The 21717-nt window shown below is 48.3% G+C and overlaps 1 protein-coding gene across 12 annotated transcripts in view; it reads left to right on the top strand.

Moving 5' to 3' along the window:
• The window catches only part of CCDC88B (coiled-coil domain containing 88B), a 948743-nt gene that overhangs the window by 665201 nt on the left and 261825 nt on the right, over positions 1–21717 (top strand). For 10 of the 12 annotated variants that reach the window (XM_068261744.1, XM_068261745.1, XM_068261746.1 and 7 more), the window contains one exon: positions 5586–5731. The exons of 1 other annotated variant lie outside the window; for it this stretch is intronic. In XM_068261744.1, coding sequence (XP_068117845.1) covers positions 5586–5731 — 146 coding nt within the window. The remainder of the gene's footprint in view (positions 1–5585; positions 5732–21717) is intronic. One more of the 12 variants, XM_068261743.1, reaches the window with a different exon arrangement.

Genomic DNA, 21717 nt, shown 5'->3' on the forward strand with positions numbered 1-21717 from the left:
TCGCTCCAGAGTCAGCAGGCACATGGCAGCCAATTAGCATACCCTTCCTCCTGAACGCCAGCATGGCAGCCATCTTACACTCATTCTGTGGCTGCTGTTAGTGAGAGCACTGGCAGCGCTGTGCTGGTGATAGGGAAAGCATTAGTGTTAGGCAGGCCTCTGTTCTGTGTCCCCACTAACTGTTTGTACAGCATCCTGAGCAGGCAAAGAGCCCTTGTAAGGGCTAGTAACATGTTTAATTGCTATTGTGAAATTGCAAATCTTTGTGTCTCACTGTCCACAGTGTACTGTCTTTGATAAAGATGTGCACTGTGTGGATACTGCTGCTGCTGTAGTACCTTGCACAAAACACCCCATCATAATTGCTCTTTTTATTCTATTTTGATAGTGTTATTTTGCACATCTCTGTGTCCAGTGACTGTCCAATGCAGAGACTTTAGCTGCTAGACACTGCTAGTGCTGGTCCAGTACCTTGCACAAGACACCCAATCATAATTGCTCTTTTGGTTCTTGTTTTTTTTTTTTATCATGTTATATTGCATATCTCTGCATCCAGTGACTGTCCAGTGCAGAGACTTTAGCTGCTGTACATGACTAGTGCTGGTCCAACAACAACTCCCGTAGGACTCAAAGCGCATAAGCATGGCTCCGACCAATAATTGGTTGATTGGTAAATTGTGGTATAGAGGAAGAACTCTTAATAAGTCAGGAAATGCCAGGCTAAACAGGTTGCTTTTCAGTCTGGATTTGAATAACTCCAGGGAAGGAGCTGTCTTTACTGGGTGAGGTAGGGCGTTCCAAAGGGTAGGGGCAGCATGACAGAAAGCTCTGTCTCCAAAGGTTTTGAGGTGCATTCAGGGAATGACTGTAATATCTGTTGAAATCACGGCTGCGGGCACGCAGGGTGTCCCCGCAGCCGCCTCGTTTTCTTCCTCGGAGAGTCTGCCCGCTCCTCTGGCGTCTAGTACGCCGAGGACGGGATTGTCAGTTGCCCATAGGGTGGCTGTATGGCGCGGGCGCACGCGTAGACAGGACCTGAACTTACTAAAAAGGGGGCAGATACCTATAATTGGTCAGCGGAAGATCAATCTGCATTTTCATCACTTAAAAAATTGTTCTGCTCCGCCCCCATTTTAAGACATGTCGATGTGTCTCTTCCCTTTATCGTTGAGGTGGATGCCTCGGAGGTAGGAGTAGGGGCTGTGCTGTCTCAGCACTCCGGGTTGCAGGGCAGGTTGCACCCATGTGCTTTTTTTCTCTCAGAAATTTTCTCCCGCCGAGAGAAATTATGACATCGTGAATCGTGAACTGTTGGCCATTAAACTTGCATTCGAAGAACGGCGACATTGGCTTGAGGGGGCTGAACATACCATTACAGTTTATACGGATCATAAAAACTTAGAGTATATTGAAGGAACGCCTCAATCCCAGACAGGCCCGTTGGTCTTTATTTTTTACCAGGTTCAGGTTTATTATTACTTACAGGCCATGTAGTAAAAACGTTAAGGCAGATGCTTTATCTAGATGCTTTGAGGCTGAGACAGTGCAGCCCACTACCCCAGTAAGCATCCTTCCCGAGAAAGTGGTTATTGCGGTTGCTGAGGTTCAGAAGAAACAGTCTGAAGTTTGGAGGGTTGTCCCCAGTGATATTGTGTGGGCCCTACCTTCTAGAAGGAGGAAGGTGGATTCCTCTCACAGGTCCATGTTAAGATCTCATAAGCAAAGGGATTCCTCTCCCTCCCTCCCTGGCTTGAGTAATGTAAAGAGACTTCATGACAGACCTGGTGGATCGTGACTGGAGTCTGCCCGCTCCTCTGGGGTCTAGTACGCTGAGGACGGGATTGTCAGTTGCCCATAGGGTGGCTGTATGGCGCGGGCGCACGCGTAGACAGGACCTTTATGCGGGGAGGAGGCGCCTCAGCTGACCGGCCGGTTGGCTGATGTCAGAGGAGACTCATGGCGCTCCGGATTGGCTGATTGGAGTGGGCGCGGACGTGGGGTCTCCTCTGCTTCAAATACCTTCAGCGTTCACTTGCAACCTGTCTGCTGTTGCGAATACTTCAGTGTTAGCGCTCAGACCTTAGACAGTATCCGGTGTGCTTTGATCTTGGAAGAAACCAGGGATTTCATACAAGACTAGGATTATTATTATTGTTGTTATTATTGATTACCTGTGTATGACTCTGGCTAACCTCTGACCTTGCTCTTGCTAATCGATTCTGTACTTCTACCCATCTGACTCTGTTGCTGAACCTTGCCTGTATTATCACTACTCTCTTGCCTGTTGATTCTGTATTGTTCCTGCCTCTCTGTTGCCGATCTTTGGCTGTCTGACCTTCCTACTCTCCAGTGAGCCCTTGTCACTGGAGAGGTGCTTGCTGATAGTACCCACCAGCTCCTCTGGTGAGGTCTAGTCAAACTATCCAGGTACTGTTGCAGATAGTACCCACCAGCTCCTCTGGTGAGGTCTAGTCAAACTATCCAGTTATTATTGCTGATAGTACCCACCAGCTCCTCTGGTGAGGTCTAGTCAAACTATCCAGGTACTGTTGCAGACAGTACCCACCAGTTCCTCTGGTGAGGTCTAGTCAAACTATTCACTTACTGTTACACCAAACACTACTCATCTTGTATATCTGTCATCTATACTTGCATTATTGGTGATTCTGCAGATCACCACATAATCAGGTATAGTGTCTGCATTATTGGTGATTCTGCAGATCACACAATAATCAGACGTCTGTGTTGCTACACCAATTGTTACAATGACCACGTTTATGGAACCTTCATGTATCCAGGGGCCAAATTGTGCAGTGATTTAAATGTGGAATGTCAACAGTCCAATCTTGAAGAGTATTCTCCATTTTACTGGTGGTAGCCAGTGCAGAGAGCGAAGGATCGGTGTAATGTGACAATGGCAAAGCTGGTTTGTTAGCAATCTGGCAGCAGCATTCTGCACTAATTGCAGGTGGTGCAGGTCCTTGTTTGGGAAGCTTGCATAAAGGGCACTGCAGTAGTCCAGATGTGATAAAGTTGTTTAATTGGTACAATTGCTGCTAAGATCGTTTAATATAATTTAAGTAGTTCAGCAGTGTTTGTAAATACCCATATAACATTTGTGAATCCTTGTGTTCCAGCCCAGTGAGCACCAATTATTTATTGCAGGTAGCCACTTCCATCCTCAGCTGAACTGTTTTCCCAATTTCTAATTGAGAATCACTTCCAATTCAACCATGGCAGCTATCATACCTATTTAAGTGCTGGAGCTTGGTCACTTGTGGCCTTGGTCATTTGGTGCCATTTCATTTCTAAGTGCCATTTATTACAAAGTGCTTTACAACTTACCAAGAATTTACCAAAAATTCACCCAGGAATTCAAACAGGATTCAACAGCCACAGGACTCTGCTGGAAACAACTACTCTGCATCCAGAACTGCCTCCAATACTGTTGCTAAATGTGCCACTACTGGATATATGTTGCACTGTCAAGTAGAATCGAATTCTTTTTTACACAGGTTTGCTTGCACTACCTGCATACCCATATAAACTGTTTAGTAGTTGGAAATTTCCTGGTTATAATCAGACACACTTACCATGTGTACTACACTTTTTCTTATGTTCTGTCTGTCTGCTAACATCTACAAGTTGCATTGCTATTTGCATCTTCCCCATGTACCACACTCCATATGCATTTTTAGCTTCTCATGAACTGTTAGCTCTCCTGAAATCTCTCTTTCCCCCAGCAGCTCAAAAACCTCACAAACATTTAAATCCCATTCACATTTGCTTACTCTCTCCCTCCTGCTCTTGCTTGCAGCTGGCGATATATCACCTAACCCTGGGCCACAGCCTGCTGCCAGACAAGCATCCCCTGCTCGCCTGCTTCACACACTTCACAGCCCTCTGTACACTAATAACCTCCGCATCCATCCATCCCACCCAGAAACACATGCTCCCCCCTACCCTGCGGTCTCTGGAATGCCAGATCCGTCCGCAACCTCTTCCTCTCTCCAAATCCCTCACCATCTTGCTCCCACTGAGACATGGCTCACCCCCTCTGACTTTGCCGCAGAGGCTGCCCTCTCCTACGGTGGGCTTCACCTCAGTCACACCCCCAGACCAGACAACAGGAACGGGGGAGGGGTGGGTCTGCTTCTCTCCCCATCCTGCACCTTCTGTGTCCTCACTCCACCTCCCTCCCTACAATTCGCATCATTCAAGGTCCACAGTATCCGCCTCTACAATCCCCTCCCAGCCATTGTTGCGGTCTTATACCGCCCTCCGTCGAGCTCCACACCACAATTTCTCGATAACCTTGTCTCCTAGCTCCCACACATCCTCTCCTCTGACCTCCCCACCATCATCCTTGGGGATTTCAATACTCCCATCGATGAACCCAAGGACTCTGTCGCGACCCGGCTACTCACCATAGCCAACTCACTTGGCCTAGTACAACACACAAACAACCCCACCCACACTGCAGGTCACACTCTCGACCGTATATTCACTAAATCCACCACCATTACAGACCTTGACATCGCACCTTTCCCACCCTCAGACTATCACCTTCTCACCTTCAACCTGCTCACAGAAGGCACCTCCAAACAACCTGCCCTCCCATGTGGTCGATGGCAGTGAGACCTACGCAAGCTCAACCCTAGTGTCCTTTCTGACCCCCTCCATGCCCTCTCCTCCACTCTCCCCACCCTAACCTGTCCTAATCTTGCTGCAGCTCAGTATCACCAAACTCTCTCATCAGCCCTAGAGAAAGCTGCTCCCCCAATTTTCCACCGCAACCGCCCCCCTAACCCCCAGCCCTAGCGCACTACCCATACTCGCAACCTCCAGGGGGTAACACACGCCACTGAATGGAAATGGAGGAAAACTCAACTTAACCAGGATTTCCTACAGTACAAGACTAACCTGCTGCAGTTCCACAATTCCCTTGCTGATGCAAAGCAAGAATACTTTACCAAGCTCATCAGGGCACAAGCTTCCAACCCCCAGTGTCTTTTTGCCACTTTCAACTCCCTGCTTAAACTGACCCCTCACCCTCCATTTCCTCCCTCTCTGCCACAGATTTAGCCACCCACTTCACCAACAAAATTGTCTCCATCCATCAGGAAATATCCAATCTTCAATCTTCACCTCCCACCCCCTCCCAACCAGCTCCTCCTCCACCCTATCCTCCCCTCACCTCCTTCACTCCTACCACCACTGAGGAAGTCAAGCACCTACTGCAGACTTCCCATACCACTAAATCCCCCATATTGGCTGGCTAGATCTCGAAGTGGCCAGACTTCGGGTTCTGGATATAACATATACATTATCTACTGAAATCTGGAAAGCAGATTAGAAAAGTACAAGCTACTAGATTTAAGAAACTTTTTCATTCTAGAATATCTGTACCTTTTCAGCATAGATTTGGTTTGATCACTTTTTATCCTTTTTTTTTAGTTTAAGTGTATTGAGCAGAATAAGGGAATATACAATAAACCGTAGGGGTTTTAAACTTGTGAGCACCAAAGGATACATAGGATTTAGTTTGACTCTTCTCTTTTGCTGCTTCTCCTAATATCTTACAGGTTTTGTCACAGGTTAAACTCTCTCTTCAAGATCAAAATAACATCTTGCTGTCTCAGATAAACTCCTTAACTCATGACAACCGTAAACTATTAGAGCGCAGTCTGGAGAGTGGAGCCTTGAGACAAGAGGAGGAGAGGCATTATCGGTAATGTTATCAAGTATTAATCTTTATACTTAAATGCTTATACTTACATGAGCTTAAAATATTTTAAAACAAGGACCTCATCAATATTTCAACATCATAGTCAGAAGGGTAGGTTCATAAATTAGAAGGTAGTACATACACAACACATTAAAAAGTTCTTATGGGAACACACTCACTAAAGTTCCAGCAATAGTGAGGGCAAATGGTTCCCGGCAAACGGTTGCTTTTCAGCAGTTTGCGAGTACTTACCCCATACTTATATTTTGTGATTCTTCACCCTGACGTCAGGTGGGACAGGAGGGTCAATTAGACATTTTTCACACACTACCAGCCCTATAATAGTATTTTTTTTACCCGGGATTAAGAGAGTTCCTGAAGTGCTTTTAACTAATGATGTAGACATTTTACTGCTTATCTCTTTTGTTTACTGTATCAAATTCCTTTCACACTTCACTGACGCCAAAGCTGATGGACCAGTGTATCGTGAGGGGAGGGAGGAAACCCTCTCCCTACATCTGGTAAACCTGTGTATGAGACAGGCAGCTGCTGTGTGTCTGAATGAGCTGTCTGCACTGAGAGCAGAGGAAATGTATCTTGTTATAAACATTTGTAATTGTGTGTGAAACCTGACACCACAGCTTTTCATATTTTTTTTTCTTTCAGAGAAAAATACTCTGTAGTCTCATATGCAGAGAACTGCACTGGCTATGTAACATTAAAGCAGACACCCCTTTTGAGAGTGATTTGTTCCAACACAGCTACATCCTACACACAATGAATTAAAGGGATACCTAAGCCTTACATAAAAACTCAGTTTTACTCACTTGGGGCTTCTACCAGCCCCCTGCAGCCGTCCCGTGCCCTCACAGTCAATTGCAGATCCTCCTGTCCCCCGCCACCGCTAGTTTCATTTTTGGTCAACAGCCTCACTACACCTTCGCAGGCATGGCCACGCATCTCCTTCTTTGCGTTCCTGGCATAGGACGCTATTGTGGACGGGTGCTCGAAGAAGACTACATGTGGCCAGGCCTGTCGGGCCTGTCGGTGAAACAAGACTAGCTGGTGGCGGGGGACCGGAGGATCCGTGAGTGATTGCAAGGGCACGGGACAGCTGCAGGGGGCTGGTAGCAGCCACAGGTGATTAAAACTGATTTTTCAAAGAGACTCTGTAACAAAAATTTTACCATTATTTCTCCTATCCCACAAGTTCCTAAGGCTACTCCATTGTGCCCTGGCTTACTGCAGCACTTTCTACTTGCACCGTCTCTGGAATAAATCAGCTTATCTTTCCCCTGTCGGATTTGTCGGCTGTGTCTGGAAGGCTGCCAACTCTTCAGTAATGTTAACAAGTTAACCCCTTCCAAGCCCCTCCAGTGCTCCTGTGATGTTTTATTCCTGAGTGACCTTAATGAACTCTTGGAAGAGAATGAAACTGGCCACATACAACTAGGTACCCCAAAAAGTGGCCTGGTAATTAAAAGCAAATTTTGCCCGAGCATTAGTGGGTATCCTACCATTCAAACCTTTGTTGATACGGTGGTAAGAGATCTCGAGGATCTTGCAAAAACGAGACAGTTTAATGTACACAACCTTAATAAAAATGAACAGTTGGCCCTGAATAAGTTGATGATGAATGAGGATATTGTAATCAAAAAATCAGATAAAGGGGGCAACATTGTCTTGCAATCTCGAAAAGCATATATGGAAATGTGCCATAGAATTTTATCTGACGAGAGACAATATAAAAAGCTGGATTCTAACCCCACTCCCCTGTTTCATAAAAGACTTGAAACACTACTTAAGGAAGCCGTGTTGAAAGGGTTAATAGATAAATCCGATTATGATTGTATACTCATCAAATCACCTACTGTGGCCACTTTCTATGCATTGCCAAAGGTCCATAAGAACATGTCTATACCACCAGGTCGTCCCATTGTATCAGGGAATAGCTGTCTAACCGAACAAATTAGCAGATATGTTGACTCCTTTTTAAGACCGCATGTTGAAAGTCTCCCATCATACATAAGAGACACTATGGATCTTTTGAACAAACTGAGTGATGTACATATTGAGGGGAATGTGTGGTTGGCTAGCCTCGATGTAGAGTCCTTATATAACAACATTGACCACACGTTGGGCCTAAATGCCACTAAATATTTTTTACAATCAAGAAGCATTCACCTTAAAGAACATACATCCTTCCTGTTGGATCTTTTGGAGTTCATTCTCAATCACAATTACTTCTTGTTTCAGGACAAATATTACCTACAGAGGAGGGGTTGTGCGATGGGGACGTCTTGTGCCCCTTCGTATGCCAACCTCTTCTTAGGATGGTGGGAGGACACGATTGTCTTTGGGGAAGACCTAGCTGTGTACACGTCCCATGTTATATATTGGGGGCGTTTCATAGACGACATCTTTATTTTATGGGACGGTCCAAAAGCCCTCTTTATCGATTTTGTTGAACAGCTGAATGACAATAATATTGGAATGTTCTTTACCCATGAAATACATAAGGATAGTATGAACTTCCTGGATGTACAGATAGTGAGAAATGAGGAGGGGGGTTTGGACACAAAAATCTTTCGGAAACCCACAGCAACAAATTCTTTACTAGATTGGCAGAGTTTCCATCCAGAACCCCTAAAGAGAGGTATCCCAAAGGGGCAGTTCCTACGGGCGCGGAGGAACTGCACGAGGGAAGTCGATTTTCAGGAAGAATGTCTTACACTTGATAAACGGTTCCGGGATCGAGGTTACCCCAGAGAAGTAATTAGGGGGGCGTTTGAGAAAGCTCAGGCCACTGAGAGAAGTACCCTTTTAGTCCCTAAACCCAGAAGTCAACAGAGGGATGGCGGTAAAGTCAGATTGATTAATACCTTCTCAAGCCAGTCCCACAACGTTAAACGGATACTGGGAAGACATTGGTCTATTTTGAAGCTAGACCCGCAATTAAGAGAGTATCTACCACGAGCTCCCCTGATAACATATAGGAGGGGAAAGAACCTAGGGGATAGTTTGACACACTCTTTTCTTCCTGTGAGAAAAAATGCCTCCGGGGATTTCAAAAAAACATGGTTAGGGACCCCTTTAAGGGGCATGCACAAATGTGGAAAATGTAAGGCCTGTGCTAATGTCCTGAAATGTGACAGTTTCCGGGCACCCAAGGATAACCGGTTATTTGACTTGTGAGAATTTTTTAATTGTAACTCTGAGGGGGTTGTTTATGCCATTCAATGTACATGTCCCCTAATATACGTGGGGGAGACCACAAGAACCGTAAAAGAGAGATTCTTAGAACATCTTGGGGATGTAAATCACAAGCGTAGAACCCCCATTGCCAGACATTGCCATGAGAAACATGGTGGGGATCCAACGTGTTTAAAATTCTGGGTTATACAAAGATGGAGGATGGGCCCCAGAGGGGGCAACCTGGATCAAAAACTGAGGCAGCTCGAGGCCCGCTGGATTTATAGATTGGGAACTCTGAGCCCAATTGGTTTGAATGAGGGGTTCACTTTCTCCCCGTTCCTGTGAAGAAAAGAAAAGGGAAAGAATAGAACTGATCCCTGACATAGGTCTAACCTGTATCGGACCGTTTTTCTGTTTTGATTCAACTAGAATACTCACCTTGCCTGCCGTGTCCTTATATGTATGGGGTGGAATTCAAAATCTTTAATCCCTCCGCCTTCTTTCCCCTTCCCCTCTCCTTGGCATACAGATATGCATATTGTCTTAATAGGTTAAGAATTATAGTGCCTAATGACACGTCTTTAGTTCCATCTATTGCTACCAAGATATGTCCCCTAATGATAGTAGAACAATCGTTTATTGAATATTAGCCCTTTTTTCCATTAACTGTGCCCTGCAAGAATCCTTTTTGGATGTATAATTTAGAGTCCCCCATCTTTGTAGTGTACACAGTGGAGGGATATCAATTATAGGGTTGAGGGGGCTGTATTTGTAGATTTTACACAATGTTATCACCCTCCGTGGCTTTGGCAAGAGTGTGGCCTATTTTGAGCGTTCGCTTTGGTGTAACAGAGCTCCTTCTGCTGTAAATTTGCTATTGTTTATATGTGTAGCCATGGTAACAATGTTTACAACCCCCGTATACGTGTGGGGGGAGGGATGGGTGGGTAATGGTCCACTCCCCCTTCCTGATATTCATACCCGCTTTGTTAGGGGAATGTAAATGTTAGACGGCAGCCGACTGGCCGCTGATCTGTATACCACCCCCCGTGACGAGGGTGGCCACACCTCCCTTCCTCCTCCGACATCGCTAGTGGTGATGCGGAGGGTTACGGAAGAAGAGAGGCATTTGGTTGGCTCACGAGCCTGTATAGAAATGCGCATATGACGCGCATGGCCACGCCCCCTCCCCTGGTCTCCATCCACCAATGACAGAGCTGAAAATACGGAGAGAGTGTTTTATACACCTCTCGCTCTGTGTTTATACTTTTTAAGGCTAACAGCATATAGGATATAGTGCACTCCTGATGGTCAGCGTAAGCGGACGGGAAATAGGTATTTTTTCTACCTCTTTGGGATAATATTGCTTTGAATGGATATATTCTGGATTGGCTGGGGGTTTTGATGGATTTGTAAGAGAACCAATCATCTTTTCTGTTACTTTTTTTGTGGGGGTGGTGACCGGACCTACCCTACCCAGAATCCCTAGGGGAGATTTAGTATGCTATAAAAGGACATGGAAAATGGCAGGTTCCTTAGCAGGCTGCAGTTTTGCGGCCGATTTTTTCTGTTACTTTGCTAGAAATATTAGCTATGTGATGTATATAATGTAATTTATTTTTGCACTATGGCACTTCAGCACTGAGCACTTATCACTCCTGACGAAATTTCCCTTAGAGGAAATGAAACATGTCGAGTTGTGTGGGGGGTTTATAGATTACTAGTGGGGTAGTGGAGGGTGGTCCCCTATGGACCGTGACTGATATCTCCAACCCATTGATCACATCTATGTCGTTTTTAGCAAAATAGATCTATTTTAAAACTATCTAATAAAAGTTAAGTTTTATAATTAGTCCTCTCTTCAAAGGATATATATGTGTTATAATGTTTTATTCCTCACAGACAACATCCCTGCTCTCACTGTCAGCTTGTCTGCTATCTGTGAGGCTGATAAACACAGACTGATAAACTGAACAAAGAATAGCTGGCTGAGGAGGAAGCTGCCTGTCAGGCTGACACAAGTGCAGAGCAGACACAGCTTGTCATGCTTCATTGACACACAGCTCTTTCAAAACTTGCACATAACCTCTGGAGACTGAATTCAATGTGTAACTCACTGAATTCTCTGTGTACTCACTGTGTATTAACTGAATTCACTGCTCTGCTGATGTACTTCCTGTTTTGGTGGCCATCTTTTCTGTTTACAGAAAGGTTTTTTTTACCCTCTTTATTAAGCTGAGAGCAGCGAAAATATTACAGAGGGGGCTAAGAGATGACCCCAAACAGGCAGGGATGTTTGTTTATACTTCATTTTGTGAATACAGATTCTCTTTAAGTAAGGCTTAAGTATCCCTTTAACACTTTTGCCTCTGATCTTTAACATGAAAAGTAGGAAAATGTTTACACTACGCTACTTAGACATTATTTGTACATTGTAATTTTAGAACACTTGCATATTGATAGTGTTCCTTCAAATGCAGGTCCCGTATTCTGATTCATTCCAGTGTGTGTATGTATATGTATATGTATATATATATATATATATATATATATATATATATATATATATATATATATATATATATATATATATATATATATATATACACACACACACACACACACCTTCAGACAAGCATATGCAAATACAGATACTGTGACAGAGGCGCTCAGTGTTGATGATACTGGCAGATGCTGTTTACCCCTATCTGTTATTGCCTGATGAAGCGGGTTTGTATCCCGTGAAACGCGTTGCACTTTATTTGGAGTATCCAATACAATTGTTTTGACTGAAAATCCACAGTCGTGTGTTCTGCTTGGAGGGGGTGAGTCCACCACTGCCTCCTCTATTACCAAGATGGGTTTTTAAGTTCTTTTAGTGTTTTTTATCCTATTGGCGCCTCTGTTATCCTATTATCTACATCAAGTCCACCCTTGGTGGAGGGTTGTACCCTTCCTTCTTCAACTACAGAGAGCGACTTTTTAATCCTGAGTGGGGTCAGGACAATCTCCCCACCTGCTTTGACAGTGGTTGCCTACTTGGTAACCCTGGTTTGTGAGTATTAAATTAATATTATTACTCTATCAATTATACCTTACCAGTACATACTACACTATATTGGGCTCTTGGTGTTCTCTTTGAGGAGGAGGGGCCTGATCCAGAGGATGTTGGGCAGAAGAGGTGGTTGGGGGTTCAGAGTAGCTGTTTCAGGAGGAGGAGGAGGATGATAATGATGAGATGCAAGACCATCCCTATGTGTCACAGTTGGGTGCAGGCAGCTCGGAGGAGGAGGAGGCTCTGGCACAGAGGTGCAGCAGCATGACGGCCAGTGGCAGGGCCAGCAGTAGGCGTGGAAGGCAGGAGCCACAGCCTGCTGCTTCAGCAGCTACCACCACCAACTTGCACTAGTCAACATCCAACCAGAGGGAGACAAGCATCCCCTTCAAGCCAGAAGGGGCAGTTCACACCCCCCAATCTGGCAGTATTTCCAATTTGCAACAGCTGCAGGGCCAGCCTGAGCAGAGGTCATGATCTGGCCAAGATGGATACCTCAAGCCTGCAGACCCACTTGCAGAGCAGGCATTATCACAAATATCAGGAGTTTGACAGGCTGAAGCACAGTGGTGCTGGCAGTGGTCAGAGCAGGAGACCCACTGCACAGCTGCAGTAGCAGTAGGAGCGCGGAAACTCATTGCTACCCCCTGCACACTCTGTCACCCCTGCCACGATTGAGGCTGGTTCAGGCAGCCAGTCCTGAGTGGTCTCCTTTGCTCCTGCCACAGTTCCCTCCTCATATTCCCGTGCAGGCAAATGCTGCCTGACCCTGCTCAGCAAGGCCTTTCCAGGTGTGACCAAGGCTCTGCCTCTCTGCCACAGGCGCATCCGGATGCTGAATGGATTGCTTTCCCTGTCCATGTGCTCCCAGCTCCTGCCCTACTCCCTTGTGCAGGAGGGCAGTGACATGAGAGTGCTCTTGCAGTATGGGATCCCGGAGTGGTGAATCCCCAGCTGCCACTACTTCTCCAGCAAGGTGATCCCAGCACTGCACCATGTTGTGTTGGCAAACATGGCCCCTTCACTCAATCACACCATGGGGAGCGGGTCCATGTCACCATGGGCCCCTGGAGCAGCCGTTTGGGACAGACCACTACCTGTCCTTCATGGCTCACTGGGTCAGCCTGGTGGAAGTGGGTGAGGAAGCAGGATCATGTTGGGTGGCACAGCAGCAGCAGCAGTCCAGTGGGTGGTGCCACCCCACAGGGTCAGGGGAAATCCAGTTCCCTCCTCCGGCACACCCGCCGCCAAGTGTCCCCGCCTAAGCAGCAGCGTGATGGCCCGCTACTGCCAAGCGCTGCTGGAGATGGTTAGCCTGGGGAAGACAAAGCTGACAGCAGGCAACATTCTGGCCAACCTCAGGGAGCAGGAGCAGAGGTGGCTGACACCCAGAGGCCTCAGAGTCGGATTGGTGGCGTCCAACAATGTGGCCAACCTGCTGTCTGCCATCACCAGGGAACACTTGACCCACATCCACTGTTTGACCCACATCCTGAACCTGGTGGTGCAGAAGTTCCTGCACACCTATGAGGGGATGGACAATCTGTTGGAAGCGGCAAGAAAAATTGTGCACCATTTCCGCCACTCTGCCAGTGCCTCAGTGACCCTGGCTGACCTGCAGCAGTGCGAGGGCTTCCCTGGCAATGTTGGAGTGGCTGGTTGAGCAGTGGAGGGCTGTCAGCAGATACATCATTGACGCTACTGTTTCCAGCACCACCAACCTCCAGGTCCTCTCCAACGCACAGTGGGGGCAGATGCAGCAGGTGTACTTGGTGTTGGCTCCCTTCCTGCAGGGAACCAACATGGTGAGCCGGGAATGGGCATCCCTCTGCGAGTGGGTGCTTATGGTTTGTCTGCTGGACAGGGCCCTATTTGATCTGAATAGAAGAGGGAGAGGAGGCACTGACCCAGCTGGATCAGCAGGCAGCTGCGCAGTCCACCTCTCAGGAGGAGGACTTTCACTTGTTGGAGGAGGTCCCTGACCTTGCTGTTGAGGGGGAACAGCAGAGCACAGCTGCAGTGGTGCGAGGATGGAGAGAGCAGGACGAGGCTCAGGGGCCAGATGAGGAGGACAGCGATGTCGTCTCTGGGGGTGCCGATGATCCTGATGTCTCTGTTGTGTCAAACCTGTTCACCATGGCAGCGCACATGCTCCGATGCCTGCGCAGGGACCCCAGGGTGATCCAGATGTGTGCTTGGGAGGACAACTGGATCAGCATGATCCTGGACCCATGGCTGAAGGGGAAGGTGGGTCAGTTCCTGCCTGCTGGAGACCCTGAGCACCGAACAAGGGAGTTGCAGCGGATCCTTGTTCAGCGATTGGAGGAAGCCTTCCCCAAGCCTTCCACCCCCTCTGTCCCTGTCCAGCCAGCACAGCAGCCGGTGCTACAGCAGCATCCTCCTCTCAAAGTCATAACCAGCACCTGACCCGGATGGTGGCCGACTACATGGAGTTCTTCAGTGGGTTTGATACCGAGGCCCCTGTGGACCCCATGGAGTACTGGGTCAAGCGCTTGGAGATCTGGAGGGAGCTGGCGCAGTATGCCCTGGAAGTCCATTTCTTGCCCCCCCTTCCAGCATGCTGTCCAAGAGGTGCTTCAGTGTGGCCAGTGGCGTGGTTACCGAGAAGCGCTCTTGTCTGTCCCCAGAGTCTGTGGACAGACTGACATTCCTGAAGATCAACCAGGCCTGGGTTGACAGCAAGTTCCTAGCCCCTGCTGTTGACGAGAAGGGGACATGAGGTGGCTGGGAATGTTTTTTGCACACCAACCTTCAGTCTCCTGCTAATTAGGTCTGGTTTTTTAGGTGCTGTGGTACCACCGCTAGGTGCCATGGCCTATTATTGCCTGCTGCCACATGTATGTTACTCCTCCTCCTGCTGCTTTTTCCTCCTGCTGTCTGTGTTCCCACCGCCAGGGTCTACAGAATTATGCGTTGCTGCCACTAGCTATAACACCATAAAAACAGTTACTACTGTTGTTGTTAAAAAAATATATATATTATGAGGTGTCTGGGATGCAAACTGTGCTGTCCGAGTTGTGGGGAGAACCGAACTGCAGCTGTACGACCACTTCCTGGAACCGTACGACCACTTCCTGGAACGGTTGTTTATTTTTGTTTGTGCTGTAGTACCACCGCTAGGTCCCATGGCCTACGCTGCCTGCTGCCACACGTTACTACTCCTCCACCTGCTGCTGCATTTAACCTCCTGCTGTCTGTGCTCCCACCGCCACCACCCACAGCCATGGTACCACCGCTAGGTACCATGACCTATTATATTGCCTGTTGCCACACGTTACTCCTCCTTCTCCTGCTGCTTTTACCTCCTGATGTTTGTACTCCCATCACCAGGGTCCACACAATTATGTGCTGCTGCCATGCGTCACTAGCTGTTACGCCACAAAAATAGCTATATTTTGTTGTTGTAAAAAAAAAAAACAATTCTGAGGTGTCTGGGTTGAAAACTGTGCTTTCCCAGTTGTGTATTGGACACAATGTGGGCTTCACAACCGCTTTCTGCAACCTCCTGCTGTGTTCTCAGTGTTTGTTACAGCCATGGTACCACCACTAGGTGCCATGGCCTACGCTGCCTGATGCCAAACGTTACTACTCCTCCTCCTGCTGCTGCATTTAACCTCCTGCTGTCAGCGCTTCCACCGCCAGGGTCCACAGAATTATGCATTGCTGCCATGCGGTACTAGCTATTACGCCACTACAATAGCTATATATTGCAGAAAAAAAATTCGGAGGTGTCTGGGTTGAAAACTGTGCAGTCCCAATTGTGTATTGGACACAATGTGGGCTTCAAAACCACTGTCTGGAACCTCCTGCTGCTTGCTCAGTGTTATATTTACAGCCGTGGTACCACCGCTATGTGCCATGGCCTATTATTTCCTGCTGCCACACGTTACTCCTCCTCCTGTTGCTGCTTTTACCTCCTGCTGTCTGTGCTCCCACGGCCAGGGCCCACAGAATTATGTGCTGCTGCCATGCTCCACTAGCTATTACACCACTACAATAGAGATGGCCCGACCAGTTCGCCCACGAACTTATTCACGCGAACTTCAGTGGTTCGCGTTCGCGGTGACCCGCAAACTTTATGGCGGTTCGACCCGCCCCCTATACTACATCATTAGGGTCAACTTTGACCCTCTACATCACAGTCAGTAGGCACAGGGTAGCCAATCAGGCTACACTCCCTCCTGGAGGCCCCCCTTATAAAACGCAGGCAGCGTCAGCCATTTCACTCACTTGTGTGGCTGCAGTAATTGGAGAAGGGAGAGAACCTTGCAGCTGACAGGGAAAGCTTAGTTAGGCTCTTGTGTTAAGGGGCCCCTACACTGTGATCGAATCTGCTGTGAAACTGTTGCGCAAACGCCGACTGATTTTCGGACGGAAATCGATCGTTCCCGTCGATCTGTCCGTGCGGAAGATTTCGCTCGATCGCCGGCGGGTCGGGAGTGCATTAATAGCGGCATTCAAATGTCCGACGACCAACGCTAGCGGCAATACATTACCTGATCCGGCCGGCGCGTATCCCCTCTGTCCCCGCTGCTCCTTCCCCACTGGGCTCTGTCAGGCTTCACTTCTTCCTGTCCCGACAGGAAGTTTAAACAGTAATATGCCCTCTACTGTTGGGTTAAACTTCCCCGGGCAGGAAGTAAAGTGAAGCTGGAGCCCTGGAGCCCAGAGCGGAGAAGAAGACAGCGGAGACCGGGGGACTCGCACCGGCCAGATCAGGTAATGTATGCAGGGGGAGAGGCAGCAGCGGCAGCTTCACAGATGGTGAATCGATTACATGCTGAAATCGATTCACAATCTGTTTGCAGTAAAGGCAGCCATACGATCCCTCTCTGATCAGATTCGATCAGAGAGGGATCTATCTGTTGGTCGATCTGATGGCAAATCGACTAGTGTATGGCCACCTTTAGGCTTGTTAGGTTGATCCTTCTTGCTGATCTTATTGCTAAAAAGCATTCCTCATCCTCAACAGCTCTTTTGAGAGCTAATGTTGTTCTTGTGATCTATTTTTTTTTGCGTGTGTGTGTGTCCCACAGACACTTGTGTTGCATATACAGCCTTGGTAATTCCTACTGTGCCACTGCCAGGTAGAGATGGGCCGAACCTCCAATTTTTGGTTTGCGAACTTCCGCGGAAGGTTCGGTTCGCGCGAACTTTCGCGAACCGCAATAGAGTTCAATGGGGAGGCGAACTTTGAAAACTAGAAACACTTATGCTGGCCACAAAAGTGATGGAAAAGATGTTTCAAGGGGTCTAACACCTGGAGGGGGGCATGGCGGAGTGGGATACATGCCATAAGTCCCAGGGAAAAATCTGGATTTGACACAAAGCAGCGTTTTAAGGGCAGAAATCACATTGAATGCTAAATTGCAGGCCTAAAGTGCTTTAAAACATCTTGCATGTGTATACATCAATCAGATAGTGTAATTAGTGTACTGCTCCACACTGACAGCCCAAACTCACTGTGTAACGCACCGCAAACAGCTGATTGTGTAGTGACGGCCGTGCTGGACTGGTGCGCAACATGGCGAGATTGCTCTTCCTCAGTGATATCAGGTAATGTCTGACTGCCTTATCAACTTTCGATGGTTCTTTTTCGACCATTGTTAAAGCTTAGCTTACATCTATTTTTACATCTATTTTTTTTTCATTACATTTTCTGCTTGCTGTTCAGTACCTGCAACGAGAATCTGTTATGGAGGGCAAGTCTGCCATTGTCACCACTGGTAATGGCCGTGGAATCAAGGTTCGGCTTCCGGTCTGAAGTGGGAGCCTGAGACCCATGCTGTACCTGCCCTGACCGTGCTTTGCAGACCAGGCATCTGTGGTCAGATGGACCCTTGACCCAGCGGAAGACAAACCAACTCGAAAGCATTTGCCAAGAATGTTTTATGGAGGGCAAGTCTGCTTTTCATTCAACTGTGTGAAACTTTCGATGGTACTAGTTTCTCAGTACCATGGTGACTGACCACGGGTAATGGCCGGGGAATCCGGTTTCTATACTCCGTTCCGAAGTTGGAGCCTAAGAAACGGCTACCACCACACATCCAGGCAAGGAAGGCAGCAGGCATGGCATGCCCGCCCCGAGGTAGTGGGCAAAAATAACAATACGGGAGGACTTTCGAGGCCCTACTGTGTATGTGAATCAACTTTAAATCCTTTAACGAGAATCTGTTATGGAGGGCAAGTCTGATGGTGCCTTCACTGTGATTCACCAGGTTGGTCTCCTCCTCAAGGAGGCGAGAATATTTTATGGAGGGCAAGCCTGCCATTGTGAGTGACCACAGGTAATGGCCGGGGAATCCTGGTTCTATTCCGGTCCGGAGTTGGAGCCTAAGAAATGGCTACCATTACACATCCAGGCAAGGAAGGCAGAAGGCATGGCATGCCCGCCCCAAGGTAGTGACCAAAAATAACAATACGGGAGGACTTTCAAGGCCCTGCTGTGTATGTGAAATGAATCAACTTTAAATCCTTTATGAGAATCTGTTCTGGAGGGCAAGTCTGCCATCCATTCAAGTGAAAGGTATGCACTGACTGCCAGGTATAATACAATGTGCAGTCACAGATGTAGTGAAAGGTATGCAGTGACTGCAAACAGCCATTTGTGTAATGACGGCCGTGCTGGACTGGTGCGCGCCATGACGAGATTGCAGGTGATGGTGGCTTTACAGCCCATATAGTCACCCGGCTGATGTAGCTGAATGACAGAACAGTGACTGTCCAGCTGATCAAATTTGGTCTGACCACAATGAAGCAATTACCTTATTATCTTTGGTGTTCCAACCCCCTGAGACACTCATATAGCCGGCGGTCATTGCTTCATTGTGATACGCAACCCCCTTCACCACGGCAAGGTAATGATCACGAAGGGGGATGGGCACATGTACATGCCTTTTGTTTTGTTGTTGCAGCCGCCCGCAGTGCAGCCAGAAAAATTAGGCAGGCATGTAGACGCCCCAGAAAAATTATTATAACGGCCGCTGCTAGCAGCGGCCTAAAAAATTCAGGAATCCGCCTGGAGTCCTGGACTCTGTTGGTGGTGGCGGAGAAGGCAGTCAAGCGGGCAGAGGTGCTGTGTGGGGAGCGACTCAGTCTTGGGGCAGGCAGCCAGTCACACGGCGTGCAGGCAGAGATGCTGTGTGTGGGGACTGACTTAGTCTTTGTGCGGGCAGTAGCCCTCCGGGATCCATGCCTCGTTCATTTTGATAAAGGTGAGGTACTGAACACTGTTGTGACCAGGGTTGCTATCACGGGTGGTCGTGATCACGGCCCGGGTACACGTGAATCACGGCCATTTTTCCACAACACGGGCCGTGATCCGGATGCCGTGATCTGCATGGATCACGGCATCGCGGCAAATCCGGGTCATGGCTCGCATAAAAAAATACGGGTCACAGCCCGTAATCACGGCCGTGATGCGGCCGTGGTTGGGAAATTATAATGATGACGTCACTGATGAATACATGCATACGTACACGTACGTTTTTACGTGTACGAGCGGCATTTACGCATGCTCATGTGCATTCAGGGACTGAATATTAACCGGCCATTACGCATTACATACTGCAAGACGCATGGACACACGTATTTTTATATGTAGGACGACTATGGGTACGCTTGCGCAGCCGCAAATCACCTCATACACCCGTACATTTTTACGCATGCGGCCATAGGCTTATGCATGAACAATACGGGTCATGGCCGTAATGACCGTTACTGTTATGGTGAGGTCGGGGAAAATACGGGACGAGCCGGTTTTGAAAAAAATATGGGACGTGATCACGGGTCGATCCGGATGCGGCTCCAAAAAAACGGCCGCATTCGGATCCGTGACTAAGGGGTATCCGAGCATCCCTGGTTGTGACTTAGACGACTTCTCTTCTCAGTGACAATGCCTCCAGCTGCACTGAAGGTCCTTTCTGACAGGACGCTTGCGGCAGGGCAAGACAGATGTTGGATGGCAAATTGGGACAGCTCTGGCCACAGGTCAAGCCTGCGCACCCAGTAGTCCAAGGGTTCATCATCACTGCTCACAGTGTCTACATCCACACTTAAGGTTAGGTAGTCGGCTACCTGCCGGTCCAGGCGTTGGTGGAGGGTGGATCCCGAAGGGCTACGGCAAGGCGTTGGACTAAAGAATGTCTGCATATCCGGCATCACCATGAGATCGCTGGAGCGTCCTGTGCTTGCCTGCATGGACATGGGAGGAGGATTACTGGCAGTGGTACCTTTATTGCGTTGTGCTGTGACATCACCCTTAAACGCATTGTAAAGCATAGTTTCCAGCTTGTTCAGCACGTGCTGCATCCTTTCTGCCTTCAGATGAGTTGGTAACAGGGCCGCCACTTTGTGCCTGTACCAAGGGTCTAGTAGCGTGGCCACCCAGTACAGGTCATTCCCCTTGAGTTTTTTATATGGGGGTCCCTCAACAGGCTGGACAGCATGAAAGACGCCATCTGCACAAAGTCGGATCCAGACGTACTATCCATCTCATCTTGCTCTTCCTGAGTGAGTCCTCTTCCTCCCCCCAGCCACGAACAATACCACTGGAACGTGGAGCAGCACAAGCCCCTGTGACGGCTGCTGCAGTTGTTCTTCTGCCGCCACCTCTTCCTCCTCCACAGAAACACTTTCCTCATTATCCGAGTCTGACTCCTCTTCTTCCCCACACGACTCCTCTTCTTCCTCCTCCTCCCCCCTCTGTGCTGTCGCAGGTGTTGACGAAACATCTGGTTCCGATGAAAATTTCTCCCACGACTCTTCCTTCCTGTTCACGCTTCTCCACAGCTTTATCCACCACTCTACGCATGGCACACTCCAGGAAGTAAGCGTAGGGGATCAAGTCGATGATGGTGCCTTCAGTGCGACTCACCGGGTTGGTCACCTTCTGAAACGGCTGCATGAGCCTGCATGCATTTCGCATCAGTGTCCAGTTCGGTGGCTAGAACATCCCCATATTCCCAGATTGTGTCCTTCTACTGTAATTGTACAGGTACTGGGTGACGACTTTCTCCTGGTCTAGCAGGCGAGAGAACATGAGCAGGGTCGAATACCAGCGAGTCGGGCTATCAAATATCAAGCGTCTCACTTGCAAGTTGTTTCTCCGCTGAATGTCTGCAAAGCGTGCCATGGCCGTGTAAGACCGCCTGCAATGCCCACACAACTTCCTGGCCTGCTTCAGGACACCCTCTAAGCCTGAGTACTTTAACACAAATCTTTGAATGACCAGATTCAACACATGTGCCATGCAGGGTACATGTGTCAGCATTTCCAAATGCAAAGCGGAAAGGAGATTGCTGCCGTTGTCACATACCACGTTGCCGATCTCCAGCTGGTGCGGGGTCAGCCAGTGTTCCACCTGTTTGTTAAGAGCAGCCAGGAGAGCTGGTCCAGGGTGACTCTCCGCTTTAAAGCAAGCCATGTCTAAGATGGCGTGACACCGTCGTACCTGGCATGCAGCATAGGCTCTGGGGAGCTGGGGCTGTGTAGCGGGAGAGGAGATGGCAGCACCACTAGAGTTGAACTGCCACTCAGCCAAGGAGGAGGACGACAGGAGGATGTAGCAGGAGGAGTAGGAGAGGAGGTGGCAAGAGGCTTGCCTGCAAGCCGTGGAGGTGTCACTAGTTGGTCCGCTGCGCAGCCACGTACTCCCTGCTTGCCATCGTTCATCAGGTTGACCCAATGGGCTGTGTAAGTAATGTACCTACCCTGACCG

The sequence above is a fragment of the Hyperolius riggenbachi genome, chromosome 11, assembly GCF_040937935.1.
Source record: "Hyperolius riggenbachi isolate aHypRig1 chromosome 11, aHypRig1.pri, whole genome shotgun sequence".
Classification (NCBI taxonomy): domain Eukaryota; kingdom Metazoa; phylum Chordata; class Amphibia; order Anura; family Hyperoliidae; genus Hyperolius; species Hyperolius riggenbachi.